The 12789-nt window shown below is 42.0% G+C and overlaps 1 protein-coding gene across 2 annotated transcripts in view; it reads right to left on the reverse strand.

The window, feature by feature from the left end:
• KIF13A (kinesin family member 13A) overlaps positions 1-12789 on the reverse strand; it is a 203509-nt gene that overhangs the window by 45655 nt on the left and 145065 nt on the right. For both annotated transcript variants that reach the window (XM_044917454.1, XM_021696971.2), the window contains 3 exons: positions 7673-7759; positions 7408-7574; positions 1390-1603 (listed from right to left, as the gene is read on the reverse strand). In XM_044917454.1, the coding sequence (XP_044773389.1) occupies positions 1390-1603; positions 7408-7574; positions 7673-7759 (468 nt within the window). The remainder of the gene's footprint in view (positions 1-1389; positions 1604-7407; positions 7575-7672; positions 7760-12789) is intronic.

The raw sequence follows: 12789 nt of genomic DNA on the forward strand, positions 1-12789 counted from the left end.
GACTGGCCCCGGCGTCAGACAGCCATGGCTTTGATCTCACTGCCCCGACTTGCCAGCTAAGGGACTCTGGGAGGTAGCTTGTCAGTTTGCATGAAAAGTCTTAATATTTACCCTACACTTTGACCTGGCAATTCTACTTCTAGGACTCTGTAATAAGAAGATAAATAATGGGGCGCCTGGGCGCCTCAGTCATTAAGCGTCTGCCTTGCGCTCAGGTCATGGTCCTGGGGTCCTGGGATCGAGTCCCCCATCGGGCTCCTTGCTCAGTGGGTAGCCTGCTTCTCCCTCTCCTTCCTGCCCATGATCTCTCTTGCTATCTCTGTCTCTCTCAAATATATAAATAAAATCTTTTTTTAAAAAAAGATAATGATGTTCACAGTAATTTGTGCACATGGTTGTTCTTTGCAGCATTATTTATGAAAGCAAAAATTTTAGTAAGAACTAAATATCCAACAATGTGAAACTAATTCAAAGAATTATTCTATGTCATACAAAGGAATTCAGCCTCTAATTAACATAGTAGTGGTTGTTTAAAACAATGAAAATGTTAAGTGCAAAAAGAATATTGCAAAATACATGTGTGAATGTTTATACTAAAAAAAAATGATTTGGGGGGGAATCATTCAACCCCTCGCAGCCTGTTTGCTCATGTGTGAAATGGGGTACAAATGATCAAACAGAGTAGCAGTTGTGAAGATGAGATGAATACACGTAAAGCACTTGGTGCCTGGACCATGCTCTGTAAACACCAAATGCTACTTTTGTTACTGCTATTAGTAAGGGGACTACAGGCAGATCTGGGTTCACACGCTGGCCTTCTCACTGGCCAGGCGGGTGACTGAGGAGGACACGTAAAGTGAGCGCCCTATCTACGGGACGGACAGAACCGCCCCTCTGGCACGGTCTGCGGGGACTGTTAGGTCAGCACCGCGCCTAGACTGCGGTAAGAACACGACAGAATCCACAAGTGACGCACTGTCCTCTCGGACGATGCTTCTCCCACTGGCACCTCAGTTGAGATAAATATTTAAAAGCCATAAATTCGGAAAATACACATTTAGTAGACCTCTTAATGTTACAGTTGTATTTAGAGAGACTCCGAAGTAAGAGAAATTTAAAGATGAGGAATGCTTTTATGCTACAGGAGTATTCAAACTTCCTCTCTTTCAATACCTGCCGGTGGTACTGGCATGTGGTGCCATTTTTACTGAAGCGTAAGAGGGAGAGGGGTGGTCTTTAACAACTAACATTGCAGTAAACATCCTGCGGATGGACAGTATCTCTCAAAGGAAAAGGCAACTGCTAAGACCCAGATCTGGGACTAAGATTTCCTTCCTTGCTAGGCTGATCCCCCTTGGTGACCCTGGGTTCCCCAGGTCCCGTTCTTACCTCTCCTCTGCCCACTGGGTCACCTTCTGCTGAGCCGTCTGGCTGCTGTAGGCCAGGCGGTCAGGGCCGCTGCTCGGGGGCCGCCGCTCCGGGGACAGCTGCTGACGGAGCTGCTCCAGCTCCCGCTCATACATGAGCCGCTGCTCCTCGAGGGCACTCCTCTTCTCCTCCAGGTACTGTTTCTCCAGCACCTGAACCACATTTTGCACTGGGTCTGGGGAGCCAAGAGACAAGGCAAGGTGTCTTCGGTGATGGGCACGACAGGGCAGCCGGTCGGCGCTTCTTCCAGTGAGAATCATCTTCCTACTCAGAATCTAGCCTTTCCAGATGCTTTCTCTGAGCGCCCGAGGGGCCCCTCCAGATGAGATCCTCCCAACGGCCTTTTTGCTAACATTTCAGATAAATGCCTTACATGTAAACATTCCCCACATCTACTGTGCTTCTTCAATTTGATGAGCTCATCCTCCTGTTTAGATGGATCAGTAATTCACTATAAGCAGACGCTAGAGGGGATGCGTTTCTACCCATTGAGAAAAAACTTCATGAAATCGAAGACAGCTTCAAAGACAGCCACACAAGATTTCATTTTTATGGTAGTCAACCTCTATGCCCATTTAGCAACAGTTTTAGTATATGGTGAAGGGTTTATATTTCTGATTTTAACCACAAATCTCATTACTCCTGAATTTCTATCGTGGGGGAGGAAACTTCTAGATCACAGCATATGCTTGAAAATATTGAGTATATGGTCTGGCAATTTCTCAGGTGCTGATATCCAGGAGGGTAATTCACATGCAAAAAGAAAAGAAAAAAAGGAAGAAGGAGGGGAGGAATTCACTTATAAAAACAAAAGGTGGTTTTTGACTTATTGCTTTTGCAGACCAAGAGATTAACACCATACATGTGGTGAACAAGTACAGAAATACGTTGTTCGAAGGGGCCATGGCCATGGCCAGCAGTGGTTGTGGTGTAGGTAGGGGTCACTGGCTGAGGCTGGACATTAGCTTGGCAATGACCACTGATCTGGATGCTGTGGAGAAAGAAGGCACTGACCACATGTCCACAGGAGAAAGTTACTGGCATCTCTAAGTGAGCAGACTGCAGGGAAACAATATGTCAGACTATTTGGATGGCAAATAAGAAAACCACCATCCCGGTATTTCCTCCTTGAAGCCCATGAGATGGGGAGGACATGATTCATATTCTCAGACTGGCCTGCAACTCACACCTTTGCCTGGGATTCAAATAGTGCTATTTGTGTTGTTCCCACAGACTGACTCTCAGTTTAATTTCCAGGATAGAGTGGGAAATGAAGAGGATAAGACGAACTTTTCTGTCATCCAATGATGGTTCCTGACTGACCTTTCCAGAAGACCCTACCGATCAATTTGTGGAATAACCATGTAAATTATACTTATCTTCTATGTAAGCAATAAGAGAAAGAGATAGTATGTTAGCTTAAAAAAATAAGGTTAAATTATACAAAACAAAAAGTAGAAAGCAATTTAAGAAATCACTAGAGATCTATACGGAGTACAGGTGAGTTGTTTTAATAAAAAATGACAACCACATGGCAATAAGAATTCTACTAGCTACTGACCACCACTCAGGTAGAAGCACTGCACCCTTTCCATGCATCATCTCATGAAAGCCTTGCACCATACCTGAGGGTGGATATATTCCCATTTTAAGGATGCTGACCTAAGATAAGATCACAGAGCTAATAAGCGACAGAGCCAGGTTCTGAACTCAGATCAGAGCTAACCATCTGAGGTTGGACATCAATTTACTAATAAACTGATACAGTATTCTTATCTCCAATCTTTTGCTCAGAATTAGTACTCTGTTAAAGAGTAGATATTTGAAAAAAATCCTGTTCTTTGCAGATATAAAATTCTAAAACTCAGCATTTTTCCAAAGCAGAAATAGTTTTCTTCACAGAGTCCTGACAGGGAGTCTCTAAAATATACCACCTGAAAATCTGATGGAAAATGAACTCCTAAAAAATACCAAACTCTTAAACAAAGACAGACCATGGAGAGGGAAGAGCTTTTCGTAGAGTAAGACATCTATGTACTCTAAAGCATTAGAACTTCTGACCTCGCCCTGTAAATTTATGAAAAATATATGAATAATATGGTGAAGGAGTCTGAAGAAATTTTAAATGTAAGGGCTAGGGAAGAAAAGTTGTCTCAGAATTATTTTAAAAATGCATTTCTCAAACAATACATACTTTTTCCCTTTTAGGCTCTAGGTTTAAAAAAGGAAGGACAGGGTCTTCACCATCCATTTATACTTCCATGGAGCCTGGTTTTCAAGAGCCTACATTAGTGTTCACAAATCTTTTCCAGAGAGAGAAAACTGGAGAATACACCATTTGATAAAAATTAATATTCTAAGATTTTTGCTAAAAGACACTGGGTAAGACATTTAATCCTTATTTCTGCTTGTTAGTCCGTGGTGTGTGGAAACACACATGATCCCAAATGGCTGAGAGGATTTCACCCCGAGGTTCCATGCTAATGCAGAGGCAACGTGACCAAGGGTGCTTTAAACTGCTTTGGCAGATGCCATGATCTAACACCATGACATAACTATTCACCAGGCTTCATCAGTGGCCACAAACCAAGAAACAGTTATAGAAGAGGGAACAACTCAAAGCACCCCTCCCCTGAGCCTGCCACCGTAGCCCAGTAAGCCCTGCCCTGGGGCCCTGGGACAGACCACAGGGCACAGAGCCTGGGTAGAGATACAGGGGCTAAGATTTCCCTCTGTCTATCTTTCCCTTTTGAACTCTGACCTCAACACAAGTCTTTCTCTTAGACGTATTTGATGATACCGTCTTTTCAATAAGCCAGTTTCAAGCCTTTATCATTATACAGCGTATTTATAAATAGATCATCCTACTCAGCAGGTCAATCTGACTCTATGATATGGCTTAGGACAGAAGCCAAAGACTATTTAGCCTATTCTCAACCAACCAGCCATCAAAAAATTGTCCACGGTTTCTTTTCCTCCCTATCATTTTCTTCCTCTTGAATGAAGGGTTTTGAAACTCAGTGAGCCTGGAGCCTAAAGCCAAGATACCAAAGAGGGAGGTGTTTTAGGAAGAGAGAAAGGACCACATTTATTATGGTATAGAATGTTCTCTCTTCGTTAGTTTATTCTTTATCTCGGTATGTAACTATGTAATGCACACAGATACTGGGTTTGCTTCTACTCTTAATTCCAATGAATGGGGTTTTTCCATCATGATTTAGAGATTTGAAAATACATCATCCTCGTCTATTACTGGGACGATGCAGGTCAATCGATATCTGCAAGTACAGAGTCCTGAACTGCTGAGCTCCCAACGGTCATCCAGCCATTAGTAACAGGAGCAATAATGCAGTAACACGTCTGTGCTGGGGCAAGTACAGGGAAAGGACAGCTACCAGAGTTTAACCAATGGGAAGGCAATGGAGTTGGGACACGGGGAGGTAGGGGTCCCGACTTAAAAGGGCACACGCCTCAATCAGGAATACAGAGTGCTTCTGTCAGGCAGAGAACCTCCACTTCTTCCCAATCATGTTAGTTCGATTTTGCCAAAGCAGAAGCACAAGCATCGGTCAGCAGCACTGCTAACAACCAGTCAAGCTCCCCCATGCTAATGCCAATCAGTTAAAACCTTCATCCCAGTGTCTGTGGAGAAGCTTCGTCTGAAACCACATGAGAGGGAAGAGAATCTTCAAATAGGACCACCAGGGGGATGACCACCAGGCAGACAGGCTTAGGATCGGGAAGCCACCTAGTGGTAGAGGTGAATTCCATGAACACTAGCGGGCCCCCCCACGTTTCGGCACTGAGAGCACACCAGAGGGAAGCCCCACTTATGCGGGGAATTGGGGAAACACTATTCTGAAACAGACAAAATCAACACTGGGGAACAAGGCTTGTTCTGGAAGGCAAAGGGGTAACTCATGTTAATACCGTAAGCCAGCCCACCGGTGACTAATTGGTTTGGCTAAGAGGATTGGAGGAATTAACAAACACTCACCAAATACTCATCGGTTATTCAGGGCTTTAATATAAATATGATAAGACCGTAGTGACTCAATAAAATTAGAAATGTGTGATGTGGGACGTAGATGATTAAATTGATAGCACTTGGATACGCTGCTGTTAGACAACAGAGACATCTAGAATTCTGTCATCTCACGTAAAGAAAGAAGTTCTTCCAACAGGCATTCTGCACCTGGGGCTTGGGGCCCACACCCTCCTGTCACACCCTGTATCCATTCAGGCTCCCAAAAATTACTCATAGGAGACTTGTTGCTCAGGCACGTCGGAAAATGGCCCATCAATGTGATTCTGATGTCTGAACATCACTTTGGAATGTCTTCTGTGATTCCTCCCAACTGGGTGAGCAAGTAGCAGAGTGGACTGCAGCCTTATTTCTAGCTATGGTCCAGTCTGTGGTGCAGTGCCCAAAACCCCAGCAGCTAATCTGCATCCCTAATCTCACTGATGTTCTTTTTTGGTGGTGTTCTCTATTCATATTAAACACATCATACTTGTTTTTCCATCTAGCCTTTTCTTCATACTTCATTTTTATAATAGAAAAGAGGGGGGTCCTTGGGGCTAAAAATCCAGAGAGACTAAAAAGGTCAACGTCTTTATTCCTGCAATTCGAATCCCCAATTTGATATGCCAGAGACCCGACTGACATTCTCCAGCCACGCTCACATTCTTCTCAGGCTGACTCATAGATAGAGTGCAAAAGTCAGGGTTTCAGGGGAGAGCCCCACTGGGAAACCATGATGCTCTCCCTGTACCATGTCAGGCAGAGGCTCCTGGAGGTCCTCCCTGGTTCGAGGTAGGGATCCTCAGGTATTCAAAGAACCCCTGATTGGGAAAGTGAAAGGAGACAAAATCCAAAAACAAACTTTCTCAGGTGCTCCTTAATGTAAACTCAACTATACTTCCCTGTCAAATAGTTCTGGTCCCAGAAATGCTGTCTTGTGCTTGGTAGGAGAGGAACTTTCCTGTCCTGCTTCTAGTCCCCAGGCAAAAGCCTGGTGACGAGAGACTGAGAGATGCAAGAGAAGCTGCAGATTTATAAAACAGCCATCAAGGAAAGAATGTGGTGTGGATTTTATTGAATGCACAGAAGTGTGTATGAAGAGATAAAGGCTTACCTTTTAGATATAGAGGGGAAGAATTTTAATACAAACACTGAAAACTTTCTGGAAAGAGGGATCTAGAAACAAGGCTTTAAGGAAAAGCTCTTCCTTAAAAATCTGACACAGGCCAGCATGTAAGTCAAGCAAAGAGCCTATAAAAGCCCCTCTTTGTAGGATCATTTTTGTAAAAGCTACCTGGGCTTACTAAATAAGCGTCTTTGGTGGTATAATTTCCAACTGAGTTTTTACCAAAATATTGTGACCTTTATCTCTCCATTAGATTCCATTTGAAATTCCTGGGTTCATCCTCTGCTGGGGATTTTTGTGCTCTGAAGGATTCAGAAATGATGAACTCAGTAACGGGAAATTTAAAAAGGAATTCCACCACGATCATTCTGTACTCTAGGACTATGGAAATGCTACCATAACTGACTTGGGAACAAGGAGTCTCAAAACAGGGACTTCTTAGTTATACCTGAGGGAGCAGACCAGGCCCTGCAATAGTTTCATTAGTCCCTCCCCAATGGCCTCTGTAAGAAATTAGCAATTTGGGGGCACCTGGGTGGCTCAGTCCATTAAGCATATGCCTTTGACTCAGGTCGTGATCCCGGGGTCCTGGGATGGAGCCCCGTGTCCCTGCTCAGCGGGGAGCCTGCTTCTCCTTCTGCACCCCCCCTCCCACCCCGCTCATGCTCTCTCTCACACAAATAAATAAAATCTTAAAAAAAAAAAAGAAATTAGCAAGTTTACGTTCTTAATTTCAGAATGACGCCTCCACTTTACACAAGTGCATCCCTCACTGAACTGCTGAGACAGGAACTGCCAAAAACGGAGGAATCCGGAGGTAAGGTCTTACCATTACTATTCAGGGTTTTCATGATAACTTCCATCTGTGCAAATTCATAGTTATAGTCTGGTTCGGAGGAAGCTTCACTGGCTGCGTCCAGGTCATGCTCTGGTGGGCCTGCCTCCTTTTCAAAGTCTTTCAACCAATCTCGCCGTTTCCTCTTAGGTAAATTAATTCTGTGGAGTTTTCCATCATTAGAGAAAATTGACTTGTTTTATACTCCGATAACAGAAAAACAAGTTTATGAAAATATTAGGGAACACAAAGATGTTACCTAAAAAAGTGGTTATTTCCCCAGAGGATTCGATCACCGTGCCACAGCTGGGTGGTGCTGCACACAAGAGTGCCATTCACACGGGACCTGAAGGGACACCAGGGAGTACGTCAGCGCCACGGGGAAGAGCACAGAACCCAGCCCAGTAGCCAAAGAGGTAAGTGGGGAAGTTTCTCTTAACAGAGGTGTTCTACTAATTCCTAAAGAAGGAACAACAGAATTATAACCACTATCAAAACCCGTGATCTAAGCAATGATGATCAAGGGCTGCCAATATCCCTCAAAGACAGCCAGCCAGGCATGACGTGCTCCTAATGGAAATACACACAAGAATGCCTACGGAATATCTTGTCCAAATATGGGCTGAACCTGATCAAGCTTTTATTTCTAAATACCAATTGAGGAAACGCACAAGGTGGTGGAAGATGCTCCATGACGTCATGGGATGCACTGAGCAAAATGCTGACTGGGGGAAACAACCCGGCGTCTTCAATAAATAAAATGCAAGGAAAAGGCGGGGAAGTGGGGTAGGAATAGAGGGAGGAGGGACCTGTTAAAAGAGACATAACAGCCAATGACAATGGTTGAATCTTATTTGATCCTGATTTCAAGAAACAGCTGAAAAGGAACATTTATGATACCACTGGGGAAATCTGAACACTGGGCTCAATATATGATTAGTAAGGAATTACTTGTAATTACTTTAGGTGTGATGGTATTGAAGCTATGTTCAAGAATACTTGTCTTTTAGAGATACAAGCTGATATATTTAGATACAAAGTTATATCTGGAACTTGCTTTAAAATAACGCAGAGGGGAGGGAGGAGGAGATGTGCAGGGTGTATAAATAAAAATAAAACTGTCTGTGAAGTGTTCATTTTTGAAGCTGGATGATGGACATTTGGGGGTTCATTATACTCTTCTTTCTATTTCATACATTTGAAGTTTTCCGTAATAAAAACTTGGGGAAAACCTAAAAAGAGTAATCAGATTTAAATCCTAAATAGCTACCAAACAAATTGTAAAAACAAGACAAATAATCGGAGATGGGGGAAACAACTCTGAGTCTCTGCTATCCCGCATGTAGCACGCAGTACATGGTGTGCAGCATGTCTCCAGGTTTGTGCTGACCTATGCATCTGCAATTTGTCTCAAGCAAATCCTGAAGCCCCAAGTCTTCCCTGCATTGCAGCTTTGTTACAGCTTACTGGCTACAAGGGGCTATGAATCCAGGGGCTGTGAATAACTCACGGTAACAGATCTCATAGGACTTCCTGCCAATCGGAGATCTCATCAAAGGATTCTTTAACAAAGTTAAAGCCTTGCCACTGTGACTTTTCTTAGGGGGAGAGGAAAAGTCCTCCACAATTTTTAGCGCTGATAATTGTAGTCTTCTTATAAATGTTTCCTTCATTTAAAAAAAGAGATTTTGCTGGTATTAAAACAATCAGGAGGATAATTAACTAATTAAAGTTTAACTTACTAAAGAACTGTCAGGTGAAGTATGATGGAGAAAAATAATGATTATTCTGAGTTTTAGTTTTTCAGTAAGTTACTTTTCTCATAGAATCTCATTATCTGGCTCCTTATCTTTAGAGGACTCTCCAGCTCAGAGTTACGGAGTAAGGAGAACTCACACATGAAAATAAGCCCTCCTTGGTAGTAATATTTTAAGTTTAGGGACTAAGTTTTTATTGATAAAAATACCCTGGCAATACCATCTCAAATGTTTTTCATCTATCATACATAAACATGATGAAACTTTGGTGTGTATCTTTTACACTAACATGCTCCCTTTATTCTTGCCAATAAAAATGACTCTCAACGCTAACTCAAGCTTCAGAGGTCTGTGTCCGTCTATTCGGAATTATGGACTAATTTACTCATCTGCAAAAAGTGGAAAATGAGATCAGAATATATATGTATATGTACATCTATACAAATACACATATTTTTGCCCAAAGAATGATGAAAAGTTGTTTTTTTGGGGGAAATTTTTTAATAGAGTACTCACCTCTTCTACCTAAAAAATAAACATTCATTAGTCAGTTTTCAAAGAAAGTATTTGCCCAGTTTATTAAGGTATCTAAATAATATATCTAGGTGTATAGATAGAAGGGTATTTAGACATATCTAAATATATCTATAACCTAATATCTAGGAATAGCAGTATGAGGAAGAGATGTGTCACTCAATGTCCTTTATTATTTTAAACAATGAATTATAATTAAAAAATTCAGTTCCTCATTTTCATTAGCCATATTTTGATACTCAAGAGCACCATCTCACTAGTGGCTACTGAAATGGTCTTTGCAGGTATAGAACCTTCCCATTATCTCAGAAAGTTCTATTGGATAGTGTTATTCTAGAATAAAACTAAAAACAGTTCCAAAGAAAATGAGAGAGAAATATAATAAGCTTTGCCTTTTTATTTATTGCTACCTTTTGTGATCATTTGTAACTTTAAGGGACCCTTCTATAGGTATGTGTGTGCATGCATACACACGTGCACACACACACACATACTTCTGAACACACATATAAAACATGACTGCCATTTATAGTATGCTCTTATTACAATAATATAAAGAAATATGGAAATTGCCTGCTTTGGTAGTGAAGCCAAGAAATTAGTAACATAAAAAGTGATTTCTAAGTGGACATATGCCTGGGGTTCTTGTTAAGAAGCAAATACAAGGGGCGCCTGGGTGGCTCAGTCGGTTGGGCGTCTGCCTTTGGCTCGGGTCATGATCTCAGGGTCCTGGGATCGAGCCCTGCATCAGGCTCCCTGTTCAGTGGGGAGCCTGCTCTTCCCTCTTCCCTCTTCCCCCCTTCTTGTGCTCACTTGCTCTCTCTCTCTCAAAAAAAAAAAAAAAAAAAGAAGAAGCCAATACAAAATGTGTTTGCAACAATTTATGCCCCCTCGCAGGCCATGAGACTTCTACAGAGAACCTCCTGCTGAAGGTGAGCCCACCTGAGGAATCACACGCTGCTCTAGGGAGCAGTTATCAGCAGATACAACCAACAGGCGGGCTGAAGCCCCAACAATGTCAGAGATAGAATTTTCAAACAAAGACCATAAAATAAGTAAAAATCTAATTATTAAAGGCATACAGTGAATCTTTAAAAAAAAAAAAAAAAAGGCATACAATGGAGTACAAACACAACTCTAGAAACATAGACCAGGCCTACCAAAAAAAGGACTTTCTAAACTTCTACAAATGAAAAACGGAGACACTGAAATTACAAACTCAATACAATGGTTAAGCAGCAGGTAAGATGTGACTAGAGAGAGAATGCGTGGACTTGAAGACAGATTTGAAGACACAGTGACTCTCCCCTAACCCCACGTCCCTCCCTGGCTCTGTCTCTAATCCCATGTCCATCTTCACAACCATGACTCTCAGCCCACTTCCTCACCCCCCATTCTCTCCTCCTTGCATTTGTTCCTTCTATACCCACAACTACATGGTTCCTAAACATCCCAAGGTTGCTAGTGTCTTCCTAACTATCCCAACAGAAGCTTGTTAACCTCTATTTTGACCTCTTCTTCCTTACAATGTTCTCCTCCCTTGGCTTCCATCACTGTATCTTTGCCTCTCTGACTCCCTTGTCTCCGGGCTCCTCAGACCAACCCTAAAACATTGGTTTACTCCTTCCACTACACACTTGGGATCCACTTTGAAGACAGATGACACCATTAATGGCTGACTGTATATCGTGAGTATAACTCTACATGTTTAAATCCAATGTCCAACTGGATACATCCACACTGATGTCCCAAGGACACCTCAAATTCACAGGATCCCAACCTGAATCCATTACCACTCATTACCTGTCATCCTCCAAGCCTGTCCTTCCTTTTGTAGTCCTTATTTCGGCTCAGGATCTCCACTGTTTATCTAGTCTCCCAAGACAGAACCCTATAACCATTGCTGACTTCACCTTCTCTTACTGACTCTCCATCCTGTCCCCAAGCACATCACTAAAGCTGGCTGACTCTCAAATTATTCTCAAATACATTCTGTTCTTCACTTCTTCTGCCACTTGCTGTGTTCCCACGACAATATCATAATAATATCCTAACAGATCTCCCCACCTCCAGTCCTGCAACCCCACACATTTCCATAGTGATCAGATCTGCAGGAAGAAGCACTTATCATCCCGTATAATCACTGCTGCCTCTATACATTCTCTTCCACCAGGCTCTGAGTCCCTATACTTGGGCATTCCCTGCACAGAGCCCGTAGCAAAGACTCCAGAATGAATGCACTGCTACCCCCAGGGTAGGAAAGGAGGAGACTGGGCAGGGTGAGGGAGGGCAAAGAGCAGGAACAAAAACATGGCACTGGAATTGGGTATGAGAAAATTTGCTGATTAAAATTATTTTAGATACGGTGTTAAAAGAAAGTATGGTCCAATCATATTGTACACTTTAAATATATGCAATTTTGTCAATGAAAAACAAGAGTATTAAAAAAATCCAGAGTTTCTAATATAGTGTAAGACAGCATAAGGCAGAAGGCTACTTGAACTTGGAATAAGTAAAAATTAAGGAACAGCATCATTTCATCATTAAATATCTTAACAATTATATCACTATAACACAAGACCTATAAACTTTCATGAGTCATCTATACCATCCTTGTTAGTCTCAGTTTGTCATCACTTAGAAATTTATATGGCCAATATTAATAGAGTAATTTAAAATGAGTGTAAGGTTTTCCTTTCCCTAAAAATGAGTATTCTGATCACAATGTTTGTGTGTTAATGAATATTCTGATAGGACTTCATATAAACTTTATACTTGATTGTAAAGTAGTTCAAGACAGTATTTAGTAGAAATCCAAAAGTAAATATACTATCCTGTCAATTCTCAAATTCTTATATATTATAGCCTGGTTCAGGAATTTTTCATACAATGGAGTTATCTGATTAACTGTTTTTTATGCAATGTATTACACTGAGTAACAACTAATTTTATTCATTATTTGTATGTGTCAGGGGCACCTGGGTGGCTCAGTCGGGTAAGTGTCTGCCTTCGGCTCAGGTCATGATCTCAGGGTCCTGGGATTGAGCCCTGCAATGGGCTCCCTGCTCAGTGTGGAGCCTGCTTC

This window comes from Neomonachus schauinslandi, chromosome 8, assembly GCF_002201575.2.
Source record: "Neomonachus schauinslandi chromosome 8, ASM220157v2, whole genome shotgun sequence".
NCBI lineage: Eukaryota > Metazoa > Chordata > Mammalia > Carnivora > Phocidae > Neomonachus > Neomonachus schauinslandi.